Below are 23,257 nucleotides of genomic sequence, written 5' to 3'. Positions count from 1 at the left end.
GGCGTGATTTTAAACTGATCATGCATAGAGATTGGTGCTTGTTTGGTGATTTCGAAGTTCCTGTTGTTTCATTTATTGAACGAGAGGCGACAATGATACAACCTTAGTCTGAGATTGAATATCTCATATCCCCCCTCCCCTCCCCCCTAAAACATATCAAAACAGTGTGTCCATAAATTATGATTTTACGGGGTTGGAAATTGGCCATGGTACAATAACTCGAATGGCTATTGTACACAGCACCAGAAATCCGAACAATACGCAAAAGTTGGCATGGGCTGCAGTAGCCTGGAAATGAGGCCTGGGGCACCGTCAAAACAACTAAACGCGCTGTGATTGGCGGAAACAAGTTTTACCGCTCAGTCGGTAGGCTGTCTTCTTCAGGCTTTGTTCAAAATTTAGATCCACGATTTTTTCAAGTCGCCGCTTGCTGGAACTAGAAACGGGCTTCCTTTAATTTGCTCGCCTTTGACTTTTACGGTAATCGTAAGGCTTCCCCTCTGCATTGGATTATAAGTCACCTCATATGTCCCGCCATGCTTAGCAACAATAGAATCTACATTCACTCTTCTACCATCTTGAGTCATTATGTCGACAGTTACATCCCCATCAGGTCTCTCGAGTTGTTTCCCACGTTGATCCATGAGAAAAACCGTGAATTTATTTGGTTCGGTTGCTAAGGCAGCCTTGACTCCAACTCCACGTGCTATGCATTCTTTCGGGCACGCGTAAGTCGTGTCAAGTCTGCCAAACGTTTCGATTGCCCGGTGTAGGAGTGAATCATCGCAGTGTAATTCTAAAAAACTATCTTCCACTGGCTCTAAGTATTCAGACTTTTTACTTACAAATTCCTTTAATCTTGAAGTTAGAAGGTTCTTCAAGACAAGCGCTGTGGCGTCGTTATGGTTACCACTCGTCGTCATGGTGATTTCGGTGAATTTACACGCTTGTTGTAGCTTTGTCAAAGAGGATTTTAATTTTTCCTGCTGTTCTTTCAGACCCTGTAGTTTTGATTTACGAATTTCTTGCACCTGTGAACGTAACTCTTTCTTCCTTTTCAATAAAGTAGTAATTTGGTAATCAATAATAACATCGATATCACACAAAATATTTTTCGCTTTAGAGTTCACATTGGATGCCACTAAATCAAGCTGGGGTACCATTTTTTCCATTGCTTTGAGGAATTCCTTCGCATTTTGTAGGATACATTTTATCTCTGTGTTGTATTTTTGAATGGCTTCGTCCAACGAGATGTGAATATGATTATTTTGGTTTTCTAAAGAGCAACAATGTTTACAAACTGTTTTATCGCACGTTTCACAAAAAGACCTCAGTATTTCGCCTCCATGCTCACGACAAAATAGAGGCCGCCTAAGATCCTTTAGAGGGTACTTTCTCAATTGATCCAAATCCAACATCGTATGCCCCTTAAAATTTCTCGCCGTTTTATGCGCACTGGAATGCAAAGAGCAGAAATACTGTGCGCATTCCTTGCAGCGACAAACCGCATTTGAGCGTTCACTTTCATCGCAGACGTCACAGTGTACCATTTTCCCGCCATGTAAAGTGACCATGTCCATAATGCTCAAAAGAAGACTGTCTATTGGTAGCTTATCGATGTCCGACAATGAACGAATCTCATTGGGTATCTCCTTACATACGGGACACTGGTAATGCCCGTTCAAATGTTTTTCGATGCAGGCTTTGCATATTGAATGAAGACAGGGTAAGATTCGTGGATCTTTGACAGCTTTGCTACAAGCAGGACAGAACAGACTCACGCCGACAGTTTTGTCACTACCAGTAGCCATTACATTTTAGTACAAAATATGCGGTAATTCTGGAATAAAACAAAAATAATTCAACTTACGTAGATACAGCTAGCTAGAGCAGTTTTCGTATGACTGTGAAAAGCTCAGTGCCGTAAGCGTGACGTGCCGTGACCGTGATGCTTTCTAGAATTTTAATTGGCTAATTTTTTTCACGCGCAATGTGATTGGTCTGGCATTGCCGTGACCTTGGCGTGACCGTGTCCGCGCCGTGTTTATGCCATGTTCCGGGTATTTGATTGGAGTGAGAGTAAATTCTCGTGCAATTTGATTGGTCTGGCGTATCCCTTGCCGTGTCATGACCGTGTTCGTGCCGTGAAATTTTCACAGTCATACGAAAACTGCACTATTTTAAAACATTTGAAAGATTCGGGTGAAATGCATCATTTTATGTAAATATTCTCAACACAGAAGAAATTATGCCGAAAAAGCTACGTGCAGACAAATGCAAAGAGTTTTGGGAAACTTGGGGCCATCGGTTGATAACATATGTTTTAGGTCGCAGAATGTAGTTCAATGACAAACGGACAACGGGTCAGCCATTTCCATTGTCATTTCTGATGTAACAATGTCCTTTGTACAATTCCCCGTATCCCGCCAATATTTTTTTATAAACGACAAATCCACCTAAATTAGATAAAAATGACAACAAACAGCCTCGCAAACCAAAACTAAGGAATTTCTTGAAGCATTTGAAACAATATTCACCAATGAAAGGCTTCGGCAATTAACTTCACAAACGACGTACAGACGTGCTAAGCCTCGTAATTCAAACCTTTTCAATGCTTTTTGAGCCCAAACTTCGAAAATATGAGACAACAACCTTAGAAATAACTTACAGCAATAAGCGTTTCTGGTTTTCAGATATTCGTACAAGTCTATGGATAATTATGCAAGCTAATGCAAGGAAGGAAGTAGCAAAATAACGTCATATTTCGTGACAAATGGAAGTAAACTAAATCAATAAATGGATTTTCACTCAACAAAAGAATTTAAAGCCATTTAATTACAATAGGTTTTGAAGTAATTTTCTACTCCTTTTTAAAATGAAAAAGTCATGGCTAATTTTATTGTCGACTCACATTCTTGAATTAATCAAGTAAAGTCTTCAAGAATTCGTGCAGAACATTTATACAAAGAACAAATATTTTTGACAACTTACTCAATCATTCAAACAGTAATAAACTGTGTTTCCAAAATCTTTCACCTTCAATTAACTTCTCGTTTACCAGAATTTAAGTCTGTTTTAAAATCGAACTAAACAAATTACTCAAATTTAATTGAATTCAATAAACGAAGAAAGTCACGAATTGCTACTAGGCTAGATGTAATATATTTTGGTACATATTGATTTATAGTTTTTTTGCAAATCGTCGAGACGAAGACTGTATTCTCAAATTTTTCGCAAGCGGACAAAATTTATGCAGTTTCTTATTCACAAACATGCAATTTATACATAAAGTATAACATTAATATATTTTGACTTTTAGCAACGCTTTTAGAATTAAAAAAAAAAACTGTTGTCGTGTGCTTTGTATTTGAGCTATGTTGGTTATTGAATTAGTATACACTGTAAAGCATTGAAACCGTCGTACAAAATATGGTCTAAGATTAAGAGGAATGCACTAACTTCTTACCTTAAGTTTGAATAGCTATTCCACTTTGTAAAAGTTTTGTCCGAGGTTGTTGTAATATGAAAATATCTGACTTACTATACTTTCTTTTAAGGAATCCTAGCGAAGGATATAAACGACTTTCTTTTACAACTGGCTGTTTTAACTCAGCAACATACGAACGCATGACCTTTCTTAAGTCTGATAGCATAAGTCACTAGATGTCAGAATAACAAACACATTTGAAAAGCCTTTTCACTATATTTGACAAGTTCTTTATTTTTTTCTCTCTCAGGAGATAGACAGTGAGAAATCAAAGTTACCATTAATTAATTGGATGTCAATCAAAGATAAAATTGATTTCTGAGCTGATTATTTTTAAAAAGTTGTTAATAATCAATCAATTGGGAAATACGTCACTGATCAGTAATGATACTACATTTGCTGGTCTGAAGCACACGTATCAGTGAAGGTCGCTATAGAGAAGACTTTATAGGAATGGAACAGAAAATAGAGCCGAGCTCACTAGCTGATTTGCTGGTCTGAAAACACACGTATCAGTGAAGATCGTTATAGAGAAGACTTTATAGGACTGGAACAGAAAATAGAGCCGAGCTCACTAGCTGATTTTGGACAGTTTTTATTTCCATATATGGGTGGGTTCGTGACTTGCAGCACGTATACGGTATGGTATGCTTGCGTTCATTGCATGAGTCGATCACAAACTTATTCATTGTCTCACACATTTGGGCATCAGCTGAAACTTTCGTTCTGCAATCAATTTTGAAAGGCTTGTGGATCGATAACATCACAATTTAAAGAACAACATTCATAACTCTTTTTGCAGACATGAGAACTTTTTCATAGATGCAATAGGAAGAAGACCTCCTCATCTAGTTTTCTCACCTTGTGAGTCTGCGACTGTGAGTCCTCCGTGCAGACACTTACGTACTGACAGTTGCAAGTGAAAATAAGTTTATGTATAATCATCAGAACTTGCATAGTCATTACATTGGCAGTCAATTTGAAAAACCTACAGTGCATCTTCACTCTCATCAGACTCACTCGGGTCAGACTGTGAGTTATCGCAGCCTCACTCGCCAGATGCAAGTGAAAAAAGCATCTTTGAAAATATGATGTCCTTTAAGTTTATCATCTATGGTATCATGAACATAAAATGGACTACTTGAACGATACGGCGGCCATCTTGGATCACGATGCATTATGGGGCGTCTAGAGGTCAAGTAAAGCATCGCTACAGTAATGACGTCGATTCATTAGATATAAAAAGCTTACCGCAAGAGAATACAACAAAACATAAATTAAGACGGCACATCGATCACCTTTACCAAGAGAGCAAAAATAAGAGGAAATTTCTTAATAACGCGCGCGCCATGTAAATTCCCGGTTAGGCTATTTTTAGTAACCAAATGCAGTTTAAATTTTGCCTTTCCTTACTCCCATGCGTCATCAACTTGCGCACGTCCACTCTTTCCGCAAGTTAATTACGCACGGGAGTAGGGAAAGGCAAAATTTAAACTGCACCCGGTTTCTAAAAATAACGCGTCATTAAGAAGTTTCCCTCTTTTATTAATGCTCTCTCTTGCCTTTACCCATCAAAGAAAGACAAACACACCAAACTCTATATATTTTCCGTCATCTTTGTTTTGTTTTGCCCCCTGGCAAGATAGTCGCCGTATCGTCGAAGTATTCCGGTTTGGACGCGTTAAAATCAGTTGGTGATGCCGACGACCCATTCTTCGATCTAATGCTGTAACACCTTATATTATAAAATACTATTTTACTTACGTAATCGATTTTGTATGCTGGCCCAAAGCTGTAATACGCATGCACAAATCCACAAACAAGGACACAAATACAGATACACGACACCGTGCCAGGAAAGCGCAGCTTCTTTTTTTATTAATGCTGAATGTAAGCAAAAAAAAAAAAAAAAAAAAAAAAAAATCCTATGGGCTTGAATAAATAAAAAACGTTTATAAAAAAAAAAAAAAAAATGTATAAAGAAAAAATCAAAAGCTAAAAGAAAAGAAAAAGAAAAAGTACTCTCAATACCGCATTTAAGGTTGAATGGATGCTCTTAAATCAGGTGAATGGATACTCTTAAATCAGGTGAATGGATACTCCTAAATCAGGTGAATGGAAACTCCTAAATCAGGTGAAGGGATACTCCTAAATCAGGCGAATGGATACTCCTAAATCAGGTGAATGGATACTCCTAAATCAGGTGAATGGATACTCCTAAATCAGGTGAATGAATATTCCTAAATCAGTTGAATGGATACTCCTAAATCAGGTGAATGGATACTCCTAAATCAGGTGAAGGGATATTCCTAAATCAGGTGAATGGATACAAGCTTATGTATCTTCATCAGTTTCGTATATTCACAATGATCGGCTTTCCCGTCGGAAATCTCCTCATCTCCGGGCCTTACCTGATCTTCACTCTCATCTTGCGAGTCAGACTGTAATTTATTGCAGTCTTGCTCGCTAGATGCAAGTGAAAACAAGCTTATGTATCTTCATCATTGTCGTTTATTCACAATGATCGGCTGTCCCGTTTGAAATCTCCTCTTCTCCCAGGGCCTCATCTGATCTTCACTCTCATCTTGCGAGTCAGACTGTAATTTATTGCAGTCTTGCTCGCTAGATGCAAGTGAAAACAAGCTTATTATATCTTCATCAGTGTCGTATATTCACAAGATCGACTGTCGCGTTCGAAATCTCCTGTTCTCCAGGCCTCGTCTGATCTTCACTCTCATCTTGCGAGTCAGACTGTAATTTATTGCAGTCTTGCTCGCTAGATGCAAGTGAAAACAAGCTTATGTATCTTTATCAGTTTCGTATATTCACAATGATCGGCTTTCCCGTCGGAAATCTCCTCTTCTCCTAAGGCCTCATCTGATCTTTACTCTCATCTTGCGAGTCAGACTGTAATTTATTGCAGTCTTGCTCGCTAGATGCAAGTGAAAACAAGCTTATTATATCTTCATCAGTGTTCGTATCATATTCACAAGATCGGCTGTCCTGTTGGAAATCTCCTCATCTCCGGGCCTTACCTGATCTTCACTCTCATCTTGCGAGTCAGACTGTAATTTATTGCAGTCTTGCTCGCTAGATGCAAGTGAAAACAAGCTTATGTATCTTTATCAGTTTCGTATATTCACAATGATCGGCTTTCCCGATGCAAGTGAAAACAAGCTTGTGTATCTTCATCAGTGTCGTATATCAGTTCACAAGATCGGCTGTCCCGTTGGAAATCTCCTCTTCTCCCAGGGCCTCGTCTGATCTTCACTCTCATCTTGCGAGTCAGACTGTAATTTACTGCAGTCTTGCTCGCTATAGATGCAAGTGAAAACAAGCTTATCATATCTTCATCAGTGTCGTATATTCACAAGATCGGCTGTCCCGTTCGTAATCTCCAGCTCATCTCCGGGCCTCTTCACTCTCATCTTGCGAGTCACACTGTAATTTATCGCAGTCTTGCTCGCTAGATGCAAGTGAAATGAAACTTAACTAATCTTCATCAGTGTCGCGTATATTCACAAAGATAGGCTGTCTCGTTGAAATTCTTCATCTCCGGGCTCATCTAATCTTCACCCTCATCTTCCGAGTCAGACTGTAATTTATCGCAGTCTGACTCGATAGATGCAAGTGAAAATGAGAGCTTATGTATCTTTATCAGAACTTGTATATATTCACTATCGGCTTCACATAAAAAACTCCTCTGATCTTCACTCTGATCTTTTAAATCAGAATGTGAGTTATCGCAATCTGGCTGTCTGATGCAAGTGAAAATAAACTTCTATATCTTCATCAAAACTCGTACAGTCACTTGAACTGCAAAATATGCGATCTTTGTGATGTAGCCTGCGCGCGGTAATTGGTTAGTACCCAGTCTTTACTCGGTACCCAACATGAAGGTCATCATTTGATATCTTCAAGTTATTCGAATTAAACATGGATTGACAAGGAATAAAACTAAAAAACGGCTGACATATATAACTAGCTATCTTATTAGTGAACGCAAAAAATGTCTAATTTGCCTGATGATAAGTTATCAGCTATGATCGCTTTACAGCCTTTTATTTTACTATCGTCCCGGGAATTCACATTAAAATATTTTGAAAAAAAAAGAAAAAAGAAAAAAAGAAAAAAAGAAAAAAAAAAAAAAAAAAAAAAAAGAAAGAAAAAGAAAGCGTTATAATGCATTTATGAAATTAATATGAATATATAATCAATAACTGTATCTCGCGTGGATGTTCCCACGTCTCCCGGCTAGACGACGGCTGGGCCCTGCAGGTGTGGAGGAAGTCATCATGTATTTTCGATGGGCTTCCTGTGGTGTCAAGAAGTTCAGTATATAAGATTTTTTCTTGTAAATTTTCATTTAGTTTGACTTTTAGAATTTTTGAAAGTTTTTTGTAAACGTTTTTGTTTTCAATACCTAGGTATTGTGAGCCATTTTCAATCCAGAATTGCAAACGTTTCACATGCACATCAGCTGTGAACAACAGGGTTTGCTGGTAATTGTTTTCTCCGCAAGCTAAAAAATATTTTGTTAGACCAAAAACATAAATATTATAAAAGAAATAAAATAAAATGAAATAAAAATAGAGTAATTTCGAGTGATATTTTTATGCGAATCAAACTCGAAAAGTCTTCAACGTCAACGCACCAGTCACGTGACTATTCGTCGGATCCAAGATGGCGTCTTTGAAGGACAAACTAGGCAGTAAACTTTCTATTGGGAATTACAACCTTGGAGCTACATTAGGAATAGGGACCTTTGGAAAAGTTAAATGTAAGTCATTTATTAAGCCTTAGCTGCAAGATTTTGTTAATTTGGGGCCCAATATTGGTTGCGTGTTGTAGTTTGAAGAGGCGAGTTTGCCAGTGAACCAGTGAACTCTGACTTGTGATGAAGACGAAACAAGCTTAAGATTTAGCTCCAATACATCAAGAAAAACTCAACAATTCCTTTTAAGATGATTTCTTAGCAGTTCATAACAATTATTTCATATCCTTTTGTCCATATTTTTCGTATTTGTTCTGCATTTTTGGTGTTTTCTGCAGACAAATTTGAGCTTGAATAATTAAATTCTCGAGATGTCATCGACACTATTGTGGACACAAACAAGCAGAATGGTTGTAATAATACAGTCTAAGAAATTTTAAAATTCGTATTTTACACCGTTTGATTGCTTCTTTGCTACATATGTTTTTCAAAGAATAAAAGCTTAGATTATTACTACGGAAACTGCTTTTTCTCATATTTTATTTTTCGTTCGATTGTGTTTAAAATTAGTTAAGTAAATAAAACTTAAGCTTACAAGCTTTATAAGCTAAAATAAGATAAAATAGTTCCTTCAGCTGCAAGGCCGGTATCCCAAGAAGCAGACGGTGTGCACTTTATCCCCTCTCTCCATCGATCAGTGCTCTGTTTTAAGAGTATTCAAAGCAGAATCTACACAGATTAGAGAGAAGTTAAAAACAGACCTGGAGATCCTAGGAGGGTTGAACCATGGACCTCTAGCTCTGAAGGCTGCATGCCCCTTTCACAGTTCACTGTGCCATCTTGAAAGGTAGCTGTGCCTTAGCATCGAAGCAGAGAGAAACGGTGAGCTTGCAATGATAGAGACCTTTTTCAACACCTTGGACAATTATTTAAATGTCTCTATCATTGCAAGCTCACCATTCGTCTTGCTTCAATCCAAAGTCACTCCTACCTTTCAAGATGGTGCTGAGAACTGTGATGGGGACCATTGTTTTAGCTCCAGAAATTATCCATACCCTCTCTAATATATACCTGTATGAACTCTCTTCCATACAAACTCTTTAAACTCTGTTAAGTTATGGAATAACCTCCAACATTCCTTTAAATATGCATCAACTGTTTCACAATTCAAAAGTCTACTTTTGAGCACTACAAAACTAAGCTTAGTACTTACAGTCCGCCATAGTGTGATGCTCATGTAATAGTTTATAAGTTTGTTTATATAAGTATTCTTAAGTTTTAGGCCCGGGTCAGGCACCATGCTTCACGGCAGGTTAAACCGAAAAACATTATTTTTGGGACTGTACGTTCCGCTTTGGGTTCGGCTCATGTGGGGTGCGGCGTTTTACCTGGGCCTTAAACAGACATATTTTATATTTTCTTAATTAACGTAAGGAGTTGAATTTCAATTGGGGCTATCGCCCTGTTTTCTTCTCCGGCCGCCCTTAGCTTTGTATGTTGTGTATTTTGATTGTATTATGTTTGTGGCAAATTCTAATAAACTAAACTAAACTAAACTAATTTTGTTCTTTCTCTTTAGCTTTTCTTTTCTCTTTCCCTTTAACCTTAGCACCCCTCTAAAATTCCTAATTGCTCCGTGGGATAATTTCTGGAAAGTTACAAATTACACTATTTTACAGGCTGATTATTTAGATTTGCTTTCTTAACAGTGGCTGAACACCAGCTGACAGGACACAAGGTTGCTATCAAGATATTAAACAGGAATAAGATCAAAACCTTGGATGTCGTAGGAAAAATTAGACGAGAAATTCAAAACCTGAAGTTGTTTAGACATCCTCATGTTATTAAACTGTACGTAATATTTGATTATTTTTGATTTCATAAGTTTAGAAATATAGTAGTATCTTTGTATATTGTGTGCAGTGATCGCACAGGAAGTGACGAAAGGATGCATGCTTACAGCTATTGACTCTCTTCACACTTTTTGAGGTGCTAATTTTGACACTACATAACTTTGGTGGCCAATTTGAATGACTATCTTTCTGCACTGACTATTTATCTATTTATCTATTTATCTATTTATCTTATTATCTATTTATCTATTTATCTTATTATCTATTTATCTATTTATCTATTTATCTATTTATCTATTTATCTATTTATCTATTTATCTATTTATCTATTTATCTATTTATCTATTTATCTATTTATCTATTTATCTATTTATCTATTTATCTATTTATCTATTTATCTATTTATCTATTCATTTATTTATTTATCTATTTATTTACTTATTTTATTTATTCATTCATTCATTCATTCATTTATATAATTGATGCAACAGCATGGATAGACTCGTGGTCTGTGTGGACATACCCCATACTTACATAAACATAAACAAGTTGATACGATTTACAACAGATACATAACTAACAATTAACATGACATAGATAATATTACTAGGGACTGGTTAGCCTCTCATACAATATGCTAAACCCTTTCACGTTTCCACATGAAAACCACTACACCACCCTTTGATTCCCTTGCAGTTTCCACAATGTTTGTTAATAATATGATTTCAGGTATCAAGTGATTAGCACACCAACAGACATCTTCATGGTGATGGAGTTTGTGTCTGGTGGAGAACTCTTTGAATACATCCTCAAACATGGAAAGGTTGGTTTTCTTTATGGTCTATAGCTGCTTGATATACTGCAAGGATCAGCTCAATTTGATACATCCGATTACAACCGCAGTACAAATATATATTTCATATATATTCTCATACACATGTCTATAGAGCGTTTTGACGTGACGTCACAGCGGCCATACAGTACTGGTGTAACAAAACAACATTTTCTGTCCTCCTGGAATCGAAATCTATTTTTATGCAAAAACTGTAGGGAAAGTTTCATCTATTGTTTGGTTTGGCTGCCTTATCATTTCAGTGTAAATGCTCTACTGCATGTAATTGGTTATAAATCTATTTTACCTCCAACATAGTACATGTATGCAGGGAGTGGTTTCTCTGTATCCTGAGCCAGAGGCTCATAAGAGTAAAGCTTTCAATTCCAGAATGAATTGGGAATCAAGAGTTTTTTATAGTAGGAGAAAAATCTGAGAACCGAGAGAAAAAACCATAAAGCAAAGAAGAGAACCAACAATAAATACTATTCACATACAACACTGTTCCTGGGAATTGAACCGGGGTCGCAGTAGTACTTTTATGGTGGTTTTCGATATTCTTCGAACAGACATTTCAACGGCTGGCTGTGAAATCAGTTTTTCACTGCCGCCTGTCAAGGATATAAAAGGTACTGACTTATTATTTTTGGTTGGCATGACGGCAGTGAAATATATAATTTCAGCATATACAGTAGCTCGAAAAATAATCAAGTGTGCAGAATAAAACCGCAGTAAGATGGTGGTTCATTAACAGCTTACAGAGTTATTCCCTGACTGCAGGGTAGATATGACTTTTATTATGCATTTTTATTGTTTTCAGCTTGAAGACAAGGAAGCCAGAAGATTTTTTCAGCAAATTATTTCCGGGGTAGATTATTGTCACCGGCATGCTGTGGTTCACAGGTAACTTTAACTCGCTTACTGTAAACATTATTTCTCAAAATATTACTGCGGTTATCAATATTTTGTGAATAAACCTTGAAGCATCAATTCCTTTTCTGCGGCTTTCCTTATTCTGCGAACTCAGACATTTCAACAGCTTGTCGTGAAATTGTTTTTTAATGCTGCCAGTCAACAACATAAAAGGTACTGACTGATTATCATTGATTGACAGCAACGAAAAACCAAATTTCAGCATACAGCTTGTAATTACCAAGTTTGCAGAATATCGAAAATTGCAGTAATTTGTAACCTCATTCATGTCTGGTACTTACCTCATGGTTTTTCTTCTCCACAGAGATTTAAAACCTGAGAATCTATTGCTTGACTCCAACCTTAATGTGAAGATAGCTGATTTTGGTTTGTCTAACATTATGAAAGATGGAGAATTCCTTCAGACAAGCTGTGGATCACCTAACTATGCAGCACCTGAAGTCATCTCAGGAAAGTAAGTAAAGTGTCATCTACTCTCAATAATAATTTATATTTCTGCCCTCTAAATCTGTAGTTAGTATCCAGTAACATGAAGAGTGGTTGTAATGATGAAAAGGTAAATTATACACCGTGAAAAGATGAAAAAACTTACTGACGTTTCGGATGCTAGTTCTTCGTCGGAGTAAAAGAGAAAGAAGTCAAAAGGAGGAGGAGTGGTTGTAGCGTCAAATAATTAGCAATTATTACAGCCTTTCTTTTGGTCAATAAAAAAAAACATCACTGTCCTTGTTTTTATGAGAGTAGCACTCATAAGCCAGTGGCTAACAAACCTGTGGCCCTCATTCCATGATCAAATTGGAATTCAGGAGTTGATTCTCGTGGAGGGAGGAAAACCAGAGAACCCGGAGGAAAACACTTGAGAGGACCAACAAAATTGACTGGTTACATGTATTTGTTCGACAAGATGTGAATGGTTATCATGGTTTTGTTACCGTGTGAGCAGCTAATGTTTTTAACCCTGCAATAGTCACTGAGATGCTGTCAAGCCATTGGCCATTTAACCCATAATTTGAGTAGAAAAAAGGTTTATAGATTTGTTCTTGTATGGGAATCATCGAAAAAACCAGTAAGATGAGGTTTTAAAGAGGTTGTTTATTATTTTTCTTATTACAGACTGTATGCTGGACCAGAGGTTGATATCTGGAGTTGTGGCGTAATCCTTTATGCACTTCTCTGTGGAACGGTAATAATATTATCAATTTCATTTACTCGTCTACTAGTGTAGTGAGACACTTATTGATATGTGGTCGATTTGCCCAGAGCCAGGATTGTCCAAGATAAACCAACTGTACTGTACTGTACATCCCAGTCGAAGTGAATGTCAGACAAATCATCTACAATTCCACTTTTTAGTTGCTATTTCTAAACCTCAATCCTTTCAAATTACAGCTTCCTTTTGATGATGAACACATTCCAACTCTTTTTAGGAAAATTAAAGGTAAGTTATTCAAATAAGCAAGATTCTGATATATGTAAGAAATAGTTTTACAGTACATGTACAATGATGGAAACAAATGATGGAGGGAAATAATGGTGTCTGACTGACTGCCTGCCTGCCTGACTGCCTGACTGCCTGACTGCCTGACTGCCTGACTGCCTGACTGCCTGACTGCCTGACTGCCTGACTGCCTGACTGCCTGACTGCCTGACTGCCTGACTGCCTGACTGCCTGACTGCCTGACTGCCTGACTGCCTGACTTGCCTCTTTTGGGATCAATATGATACTCATTGTGCATAATATGTTTGTATTATAGGTGGAGTGTTTCACATCCCTCCTCATCTTAATCCAAGTATCAGTAGTCTTATATCTAAAATGTTACTGGTTGATCCCATGAAGAGAGCAACTATTCAAAATATAAGGTTAGATCTTCATATTTATTGTTTTGGGATGCCTGTGGAAAACCTTAGGGTACATTAAATCAAGTGTCCATGTCTTTTTTAAGTATACACCAAATCAAAATATGGTGACCAATTTGAATATCTATTGTTCTGGACTGACTGGACTCATGCTCATGTCTAAACATAAAAGTCCTAAAACTATTAGCCAGCATAGCGGCGCTTTTAGAAGGGGTGGGGGGAGAGGAGAAGGAAGGGGAATCCCCCTCCCTTCTCCCCAAAGTGCTGGCACTATGCAGGCTAATAAAAGTATGTATAAGAGGCTAGTCAGTCCAGAACAATACAAATGCAAATTGGGTGCCATATTTTGATTCAGTGTATAGAGGGGATATTACATAATGTTTGGAATCGTTTTCTTCTAGGGAGCATGAGTGGTTCAAGAATGGATTGCCGCCATACTTATTCCCAGCAACTGATGAACATGATAATTCAATAGATGAAGAATGTCTGGCTGAAGTGTCTTCAGGTAAGGATACCATATATTTTTTATTCCTTGCCCTTTCATTAGTTTTGGTCCCAGATCCTCATGGGCCCTCGTTAGATCATAATAGAGCGATCCAAGATTAATGGATGCCATCTTGCACTGGGGTGCAAAAGCATTGGGGCGAGTGCTTGGCCAACACCTGGCAAGATGCATCATTATGCCAAAACATGCTCGCTGTTGCATTGGTCATTGTGTTAATGACAAGCGGTTTCCCAATCTTTGGACTGTAAGATTGCATGTTAAAGGCATGAGGTTCCATAAGTGACCAAGAACACCCGGCAAGATGGCGTCCATTAACCTTGGATCGGTCTATTGCTAAATCTTTATTTGGCTTAGGAGAGAATTCTTTTCGCATTCAAGCGGTGAGTGCCAAAAACTATATTCTTGAAGAAAGGCTGTTGTACAAGGCTAAAATCTTGTTATTCAGAAAGTTTAATTTGTTTGGAAGTGGAGATGACCAATGAAAGTGGAATCAAAGTGTTAACCCAAAGCAAACATTTTATTCGAAAATGAGGTTTAGGCCTTCATTTGCTTATTTCCCATATATTTTCTATAAAAAAGCCTGACAAAGCAACATTCTAACACAAATGCAACAAAAAATCTTTGTGCAATTGAAAATACCACTTTAAACAGGGATTTTATCATAGTACATCAGTTTCTAACTGTTTAAAAAAGGTGTTAACCCAAAACAGAAATTGGGACCAAAACTTATACGAAGGACGTCTACATGTAGTTTTTGCCGCTTTTGGCCATTATTACACGTTATTGAAAAAAATTTCCTCTTAACATTTTAGAAATTGCGCTGTCCAAAAAGTGACATTTTAGCAGCCATTAACTCAGGAGACCCTCATGATCAGCTGAGGATTGCATATGATCTGATACTAGACAACAAGAAAATGAGATTGTTAGGTAAGAGGAATCTTTTTTTTTTGACAAATAAAACAGCTGATTTTTTTTCCTGTCCGGCATCCTAAAAAATTGTGTGTTCTGATTGGCTGTTTGAGGGGGCGGTATTTTGTCAGTATCTGCCCACGCACGCTGTCCAGTATCCTTTGCTGCTAAACGACAACACAAAACGATTACAAAAACAAGTAAAAAATAAACGGGAAAAAATAAATAAGTTATTTACCATCCTATAGTCGGTCTGGATAGGGAAAACTGTGCCCTTAGTCTTGAAAACAGACCTCGGCCTAATGGCATCGGTCCATATATTCAAGTACCTTGGGCACAGTTTTTCCCTATCCAGACCTCCTGGCCGGTAAATAAAATATATTGCTTTTTCTTCTGCTGTGTGTTCAGTAATAAAGCACACAGAAAGTGGCATTGACACTAAAGACTTGTGAAGATTGTGTTACAGAGCATACAGTGCATGATACAGTTCATCATAACCACCATCTTGGTTGATGATAACAAAACATTATTCCTTAGCTTCTCTTGTTGGATCAACCAACATGGAGGTTGTTTCATTATTATTCATATCTCAAGGAATTTTGAATCACTTGGCTGCACACAAGTTTTTCATTGCTCCGTTTTAACTATGACAGACGATTGACAAGCTGCTATTTTTAGCCCTGAGCCCTCTGACTTCCCTGAAAGAGTATTAAGTTTTTTTCATTTTAAAGTAATAAAGCATGCAGGGAGTAACATACCATACTGGAGGCATAAAAGAAGTGTCAAAAGTAGTACAAGCTGCAAGCATGTCCTTCTCCCACTTCTTGAGTGCTTTCAGAACCTTCCTGTAAGTGTAAAACAAAACAAAAAAACAAAAAAACAAAAACAAAAAAATCAATACTTTGTTCAGGGAAGTCTCAGGGCTAAAAATAGCAGCTGGTCAATCGTCTGTCACAATTATTGGCCAAATTGGTTTATTTCTTGCACAACATAACTATGTAACTGGATAAAAACTCTTGGTTTCACTAGACAACTTTCAATTTTGGCCAGATTTTGCACAATGACTGGCTATGATTTTTAGGCCTGGAGGTGTGAGAAACAGCATTGGATTCAATCCCAATTGTACATTTTTTGTTCTTATATGTTTGAATTACTTTATCCAAAAGTATTATTATTATTATTTTTTTGTGAAAATGGTTTATAAAATTTTTTTATTTACTAATAGTTAAATTGCCCTATTTCACTATGACGTCACTGCTTGTTTATGTGGGGGATAATTCAACAAAATTTGCTCCTAATGAAACAGTTTAATCTAAAATGGCTGGTTTTCAGATATAATATGTGTTAATATGTACTAAAAAATATTCTGAGCCTTTGCTGGCTATTCTACTTCTCTTTGTGGATTGATACGGGTTTTAGAACAATTTTTAGTGAATTTGCGTTGATTTGACCCCCTCCGACGACCATGATCCTTTGCGTTTAAACAATAGATTGTTTTGGTGTGACGTCATAGTGAAATAGGGCAATTAAAGTAGAAAAATGCATCCTTAAATTTATTCTGTTCCAGCTTTAGAAACGGGTCACAATGATCATTTCTTCTCTTCAGTGTCTCCTCCAACATCATCGTTTCATGTCACAGAAGCAACCAACCCACTGGTAAGTCATTGCATACAATCCATATTCACAGTATACAAACATGGACATTTCTCTGTCCATCAAAGTCTGGCCTTGAAAAGCATAATTTTTAGATCTCGCTAAAAATTAACCCTGTGCAACATACATACATACATACATACATAGTTTATTCAAATCGCAAATAAATTATTGACAAATAGTAAAATACAAGTAAGAGCAGAGGCTAGCAAAAAGCGATACAAATAAGACAACAAAACACAATAATAGGCGACTTGAAAGGAAGTTATGAGGTTATCCCTATGTGAAAACTCCCAAGAAAAACAACAAAACATGACAAAAATGCATTATAAAGAAAGACCCTAAGCAGCGTAATTAGCGAAAAATGCTCTATAAATGAAGTATAAGTATATGAATATGTACTGAATAAAGGAGAGACAAGCTCTCCGCCACCCTGAGCCTAAATAAATAAATAAAGCAATAAACAAAGGTTGCATTACTTAGTTTAGTTTATTATAATTTGTCACAATATGATGAATTAAATTTGGGATACACACAAAGAAAAAAAAAAAAACACAAAAAAAACACAAAAAAAAACACACACAAAAAAAAACAACAACAACAAAAAGAAAAAGAAAACAAATAAATTTGCATGACCTAATACTGAAAAACAATGGGGGAAATTGAAGCAAACTTTCTGTGCTACGGTATATGTACAGTTACAGCATTTTGAAATTTTTTTTCTCCAAAATTCAAATGCTTGGAAATTTCTAATTGTGCACATTTACTAGTTTAGAAGGTACCACTCCCCTCGACAGTCATCTTTTGCTTTGCGGACCCCCCGATATTACGGACACCTCAATATTAAGGAACGAAATCCCCGGCGAAAAATACTGACAAAGACATGACCGTAATTATCTCTCGCTATTATGGACGCTTGCTACATGTACTGTATTACAGACAACAAGTGAGGGTCCCGAGGTTGTCCACTGTAGCGAGAGTTGACTATATAAAGGGGAGTGATGCCTGGGTACCACTAGCTCTATTGGTCAAGTTCCTCACAGTCATAGAGCTGGTTTAGAGCACTAGTTTGTGGCAGGTTATTGGCAAATAATTTCATCATTACGTACATGTGAATGTAAACTACAATTTCAATTTGTAGGCTATGAACCAAAATCTTCTGACCACAACTACAGGAAGACCTAGGGCAGGTTAGTAACTTTGGTGCTTAAACATTAAATTCAATTTAGTTAAAAGATTTATTGATATGATTTTTTTAAATTTTTCTTTCTTTCTTTTCTTTTCTTTTCTTTTCTTTTCTTTTTTTAATTAATTAATTTTTTTGCAAGAGAAAGGCATTGTCACTATTAAAGAAAAAAATATCTAATAAAAATGAAGGATTTTTGGCTTTTGAAAATGAAGTCAACAATTGCCATTTTTATCTTTTGGAAAATTTGAAATGTTTGTTTTTTTAGTAATTTTTTAATTATTTTTATGACAAACAGTTTTCTTATTAATGGAGATAATGGAATAATACATTTTTTAAACTGGTTCTGGGGCGATTTGATCGTAATTGAAAAAGCTTGAATTTGTCAATGAAGGTGTGTTTTTAGTAGGGCAATTTGGGACGTACTACAAGTCAAACGTTTAATATTATTATATAATTTGTGTTATCATTATTATTGTCATTTCTCCAGGTACTCTTCCCACCACACCCACCAAAAAGCAACCATACTTGAAGCTGGCACAAGGGAAGAGACCCAAATGGCACTTAGGTAGGCAATTCTTTTCGCATGTTCATGATCTTACATAACTGTTTTTTCCTCAGCTCAAAAATATGGCCGCTTAGAAGTACTTCATCAGATTTTCAGTCAGCTGAAAAAAGTCTTTGAATCTCAATTTCTGCTCCAAATGATACCCCACCCCAACCCACCCAATCCCACAAATCGTGGCCAAAAACTTGGGTTGAGGACTCAATATATGTGATTGATTGGAAAATCAATGTTATATAACAAATATTCGCCGAAGGCGAAGGGAATATCGGGGAATAATAACCGAAACGAAGCTAAGGTTATTATTCCCGATATTCGCTGAACCTGAGGTGAATAATCGTTTTAGTATAAATACACAGGTGATTCTTTCAAAAAAAAGAAAAAAAAGAAGGTAAGACACATTTAAAACAACAAAGCGGCTGGCCGCCATTTTGGATTATCGCTGGAGGTGATTATCGTGTGATAATCTGAGTTTCTCGACCAATCAGCGCGCGGGATTTTCAATAATCACCCCTGTATTTATACTAAAAAGATATATTCAATCATTTGAGGTCACTTGGAAAGAAGAAGGAAATTGAAGTAAGGTGCTTAATTATAACTTATTTGGGTTTTTTCCCGTAATACGGGCTGATATTTTACGAGTTCTCTTGACCTTATAAGGTAAAATTACGTAATAGTCGTATAATAATTATTAATTATTTTTTTGACAACCGTCTGTATTTTTTAAAAATAGGAATTCGATCTCAAAGTAAACCAAATGACATTATGTCTGAAGTGTACCGTGCTATGATTATGCTTGGATATGTAAGTACTATTGATGGCAGCGAGTCATTATACTGAGTGGTTTTTATTAACCCATGAAACAAAGTGTACTTGTTTAATTACTTTGTAATAGTCGGACAAACACAATATAAAACAAAAGAATTAGAGTGTAATAGCACTAAAAAAGGGACGGACCATTAAATAGTTGATGGTGGGGGGGGTTGCGTAAATTGAAAAAAAAAATCGAACAAGCACTTAAACCTCAAAAACAATATCGTGCAACCTCTTCTGCTAGAAAAATATATCTGACTGTACGCACAAAAATAACGTGCAAGGGTTGACCCAAAAAAAAAAAAAAAAAATCATGCAACCAAAATTCCTGTAACCCCTGGTTTGAGTAGCATATATTCACCATTTTCTATGCATCGGTACTCTAGTCAAACACGAAACATTTAACCAAGGCTACGAGGTTCAAATTTGTATAATCCTTTCAAACTTCCTTACAGCCTCTATTTAATGCTTTGTGTGTGACCCGTGAACTGATGAATAGAAGGTGTTCATCGACGGAGGTGTAATAAAGTATGGAAAGACCTCATCCGATTTGTGACTTCTTCTATCAAAGGGCTATCAGTAGATATAAGTTGGTTTCTGCTCTTTTTTAAGGAATGGAAATTGGTAAATCCTTTTCATCTTCGTGTTTTGGGCAAAAACAAAGTCTCTGGAAAGACGGTAAGTAAAAAAATGGAAAATGCAAACAGCATCTGTGACTAACACATTATACTGCGACTTCAGTTGCATCATTAGAATAAACTAGTCCACACTTATATGTTGGAGTCACAGCTGTTACATCACGCTACCACTGCAACCATTCCCTTCAATGCAACGCCATGCATTGTGGTCAAGCTTCAGTACAAACAACATCTCGTAAGGCATAAACAAAAATTGTTAGTTTGTATCGAAGTTATACCACTTTGTGTCACATTAGTTATCTCAGACAAGGTTTATAACTGTTAATAATTTGTATGAGAACTATACGACAACTCTAGAATCAACCTTTGAGTATTTCCCCTCTATACCATTAGACCAAAATTAGCCTACAGTTGTATCAAGTGGACCACAAGAGCTACTTACTGGACTTTAAAAGTCTTGCATCACCTGCAAGTAACGAGCAGTTGGCTAGTTTTGGCTCTGGAAAGTCCTCAAGAAGATCCTCTGCTAACTCCTCGTTCAGCAGTCTGAAGGATTGCGCCAACCAACCAAACGAGCAAATGGGCAATAGTTCAGGATCCCACCATACTCTGGATTTCCTGGAAATGTGTTCAAATTTAATCATCGCGTTGGCGTGCTAATACCATACAAAGATATATTAAACAATCGAGCGACGGTGCTTAGCATTTATCCAAAAAACTGAACATTCCGATCGAAAAAGTTTGAAAACTCGGTCTTCAAATTAAGGTAATCCACTTTTCCCGCTCTTTTCGGTTCTTTCGGTAGACGCGTGTACCATTTGTCGGAAGTCAAAGTTTCCCGCTCTTTTCTTACCATTAGTAACGATATTTTAACTTGCAGGATTAGGTTAAGTGGTAAGCACCCCTATTAATAGTTGCTTTTGTCATTCCCTTGAGTATTATTACTTTTCCTCAGTAACGTTTGAGAAGGTATTTTAATATGGATGGCTTCGAGTAAAGAATTTATATCTTATGGGAATGGCATGTGCTTATTTACGATATCATCAAAAAAAATTACGATTTAAATAATCTTATTATTATACATTTTGTAAACTGAGAATGTAAATTTAATTTTGCTTGAGAAACAGAAACAAACCTTGTCTCGGCATCTGTTGGGACATTCGGAGTGAACTTGACATAAGTGTATTGTAAACAATTTTTAGTGGCAATACATTTACCGTGTCAAGCTTATATTATCTAATTGGCTCTATGTATATGCGTTCTCCTCGACCAATCAGAGAACAGATAGAATATATAATACTGATTTCTATATAAATTTGTATATATAAAACGAGGAATCCGGTCGAGTATACCTGGTCGATTTTCTCCAAAGGAATGATGTGTCATATTTTTACTAACGGATTATAGGTAAATCAATTGGCCCCACATAACATTTGGGAGTTCCTCAAACTACACACAATACTACATGGTCAACCTTAGACTGTTTATGAGGTCAGTTTAGCCGGGTTTAAAAGTTTCAAGAAAATGGAACAAATTTACATAAGGCAGTTTTGGGGTTAGGTTCAGGCTTCGTAAGTAATTGATTATTGAGAGGAAGGCTGGCTCCACGGCGAAGAGAACAATAAGAATCGCAGGCTCAGCATAGTTGACGATTGATAAGAGTTTATGCTAATTAAATTAAGAATTAGGTAAATATAAAAGATGTTAAAGTATTAAACATAGGGCCTATGGCCTTGCATTGCATTTAAGATCTCAATATTTTATCCAGTCACTAGCCATGAAATGTCTAAATAGACTGGACTATATACACCGAATCCAAATATGTTTCTGGACTGACTAGCCTCGTGTTCACGTAGAAACATAACAGCGTTTTCACATGTAAGGGCAAGTCAGTCGATTCGATGTATTGAGGTTGTGAGTTAATCAAATATGGTAAAATCCCATGTAAAACGTTGATAAATTGGGTTAAGTTTCAGTAATGCAGACATCGAAATTATCCAACCTTTGATTCGTTGTTGTAGAGCCAATGCTGCTCGTATAGAGTCTTTGCATCATCACGTTATGGCAGCCATGACAGGGGGCATAACAATAGAGTCTTTCCCCTCTGGGAAACTGAATCCTTTCTAATATAAATCAGACTAGGCCAGAATCAATTGTTCCTGCCCCCTGTCATGGCTGCCATCACGTGATGGTGCAAAGCCTCTATAGGGTATTTGCAGCAAACAGTCACTTGCAGATTATATGTACCCAACTTTGATAAAAAATCACTTCTTCCAAAGGTCCATTGAAGAAGGCTCTGCTGGATGGCAAACAAAATTTTAAATGCTTCGTAACTTGAAATCGAAACAAAGTATCTTATAAGGGAAAAAATTATTTTGATAGAGGTTTTTGATATAAAGTAAGTAATAATCAAGCAAATTTTGTCGCATCCAGTAACAGCGTTGTGATTATTTCCTGCAAGTGGCTCATTGCAACATTGCCAAAATAATAAAAATAAAAAAAATCAAATTAGAACACGATTTTGTTTTCCCTATTACTGAACCCTAAACCAATATTAGATTTGAAATAAGAATTCAATTGTAATAAAAAAATGCTGATTAAAAAAGAAACTGTAAGTGTGATATGTTTTCAAGGAAGTATAATTTGAAGACTACCTTAGCCAATCCGATTACAGGATTTGGAATAGTTCGTCCCCTTGCTAGAAACTTATGATAGACTAAAGCACTTACCCCCGTGAAATACAAATGTTAGTCAACATACAATAGACACATATAGAGAGAAAAGAAAAGAATGTGATTGGGGTCTAATAATGTTGTTAGTCTGAAACTTTAGTCTTACCCCGCCGCGGGGAATGGCACTACTAGGTAATCATGCACGTATGGGCGAACTAAGGAATTTTCCAAAAAATGGGGAATAAAGGGCGACGTATAGGGCGATATGGGGCGACATAATCTAAGGCGATCTCAGGGGAATATATAAGGCGACGTAAGGGCCGTACCGAGGCAGACAAATGGGGACTAAGGCATGGCAGTCCGAAAGTGAGTTACGCGGAGTAAGAACTCCAGAGCAAGCCTTGATTACGGCTTTACATTTAATTCCCGCCCAACTCCAAACGTCCATTGCTGTAACTTCTGTTCACTGAGATATGAACGAAAACGTCAAGAAAATTGTCATTCGGCTATTTCCCCTAATTCTACCTTCGGCCTCTTTTTCTCAGTGAAACGTAGTTCTCCTTTCTCCCATTTGTTATGCCGGACTTTTTTGACTTAGTTTGTAAACTGTGTTTGGGCTACCTGTGCTAGCACCTTTTGG

The 23,257-nt window shown here is 36.8% G+C and overlaps 2 protein-coding genes across 3 annotated transcripts; one reads left to right on the top strand and one right to left on the bottom strand.

The window, feature by feature from the left end:
* Positions 1–398: 398 nt before the first annotated feature.
* On the bottom strand, positions 399–3,717 carry LOC116291749 (E3 ubiquitin-protein ligase TRIM45). The gene is made up of 2 exons (XM_031698955.2): positions 3,467–3,717; positions 399–1,840 (listed from the first exon to the last, which is right to left on the bottom strand). The coding sequence occupies exon 2, from the start codon at positions 1,809–1,811 to the stop codon at positions 399–401; it is 1,413 nt and encodes a 470-aa protein (XP_031554815.2). The 5' UTR covers positions 1,812–1,840; positions 3,467–3,717.
* A 4,427-nt stretch (positions 3,718–8,144) lies between these two features.
* Positions 8,145–22,560, top strand: LOC116291747 (5'-AMP-activated protein kinase catalytic subunit alpha-2). Of its 2 annotated transcripts, none has more exons than XM_031698954.2 (16): positions 8,145–8,267; positions 9,911–10,052; positions 10,784–10,877; positions 11,707–11,789; positions 12,124–12,273; positions 12,933–13,002; positions 13,209–13,257; positions 13,574–13,679; positions 14,078–14,180; positions 14,994–15,108; positions 16,697–16,746; positions 17,885–17,933; positions 18,420–18,497; positions 19,228–19,298; positions 19,920–19,985; positions 20,339–22,560. In XM_031698954.2, exons 1-16 carry the CDS (start codon positions 8,171–8,173, stop codon positions 20,603–20,605), a joined length of 1,590 nt encoding a protein of 529 aa, XP_031554814.2. In that variant the 5' UTR covers positions 8,145–8,170; the 3' UTR covers positions 20,606–22,560. The 2 variants fall into 2 exon arrangements, with proteins under 2 accessions (XP_031554814.2, XP_031554813.2); XM_031698953.2 differs by having other exon boundaries at positions 16,658–16,746.
* The last annotated feature ends 697 nt before the right edge of the window (positions 22,561–23,257 follow it).

Source organism: Actinia tenebrosa, unplaced genomic scaffold (genome assembly GCF_029948245.1).
Source record: "Actinia tenebrosa isolate PJP-AT-01 unplaced genomic scaffold, QUT_ActTen_1.0 PGA_scaffold15__27_contigs__length_11533743, whole genome shotgun sequence".
In the NCBI taxonomy this organism is placed as follows: domain Eukaryota; kingdom Metazoa; phylum Cnidaria; class Anthozoa; order Actiniaria; family Actiniidae; genus Actinia; species Actinia tenebrosa.
This window is presented reverse-complemented; position numbering and strand designations above follow the sequence as displayed.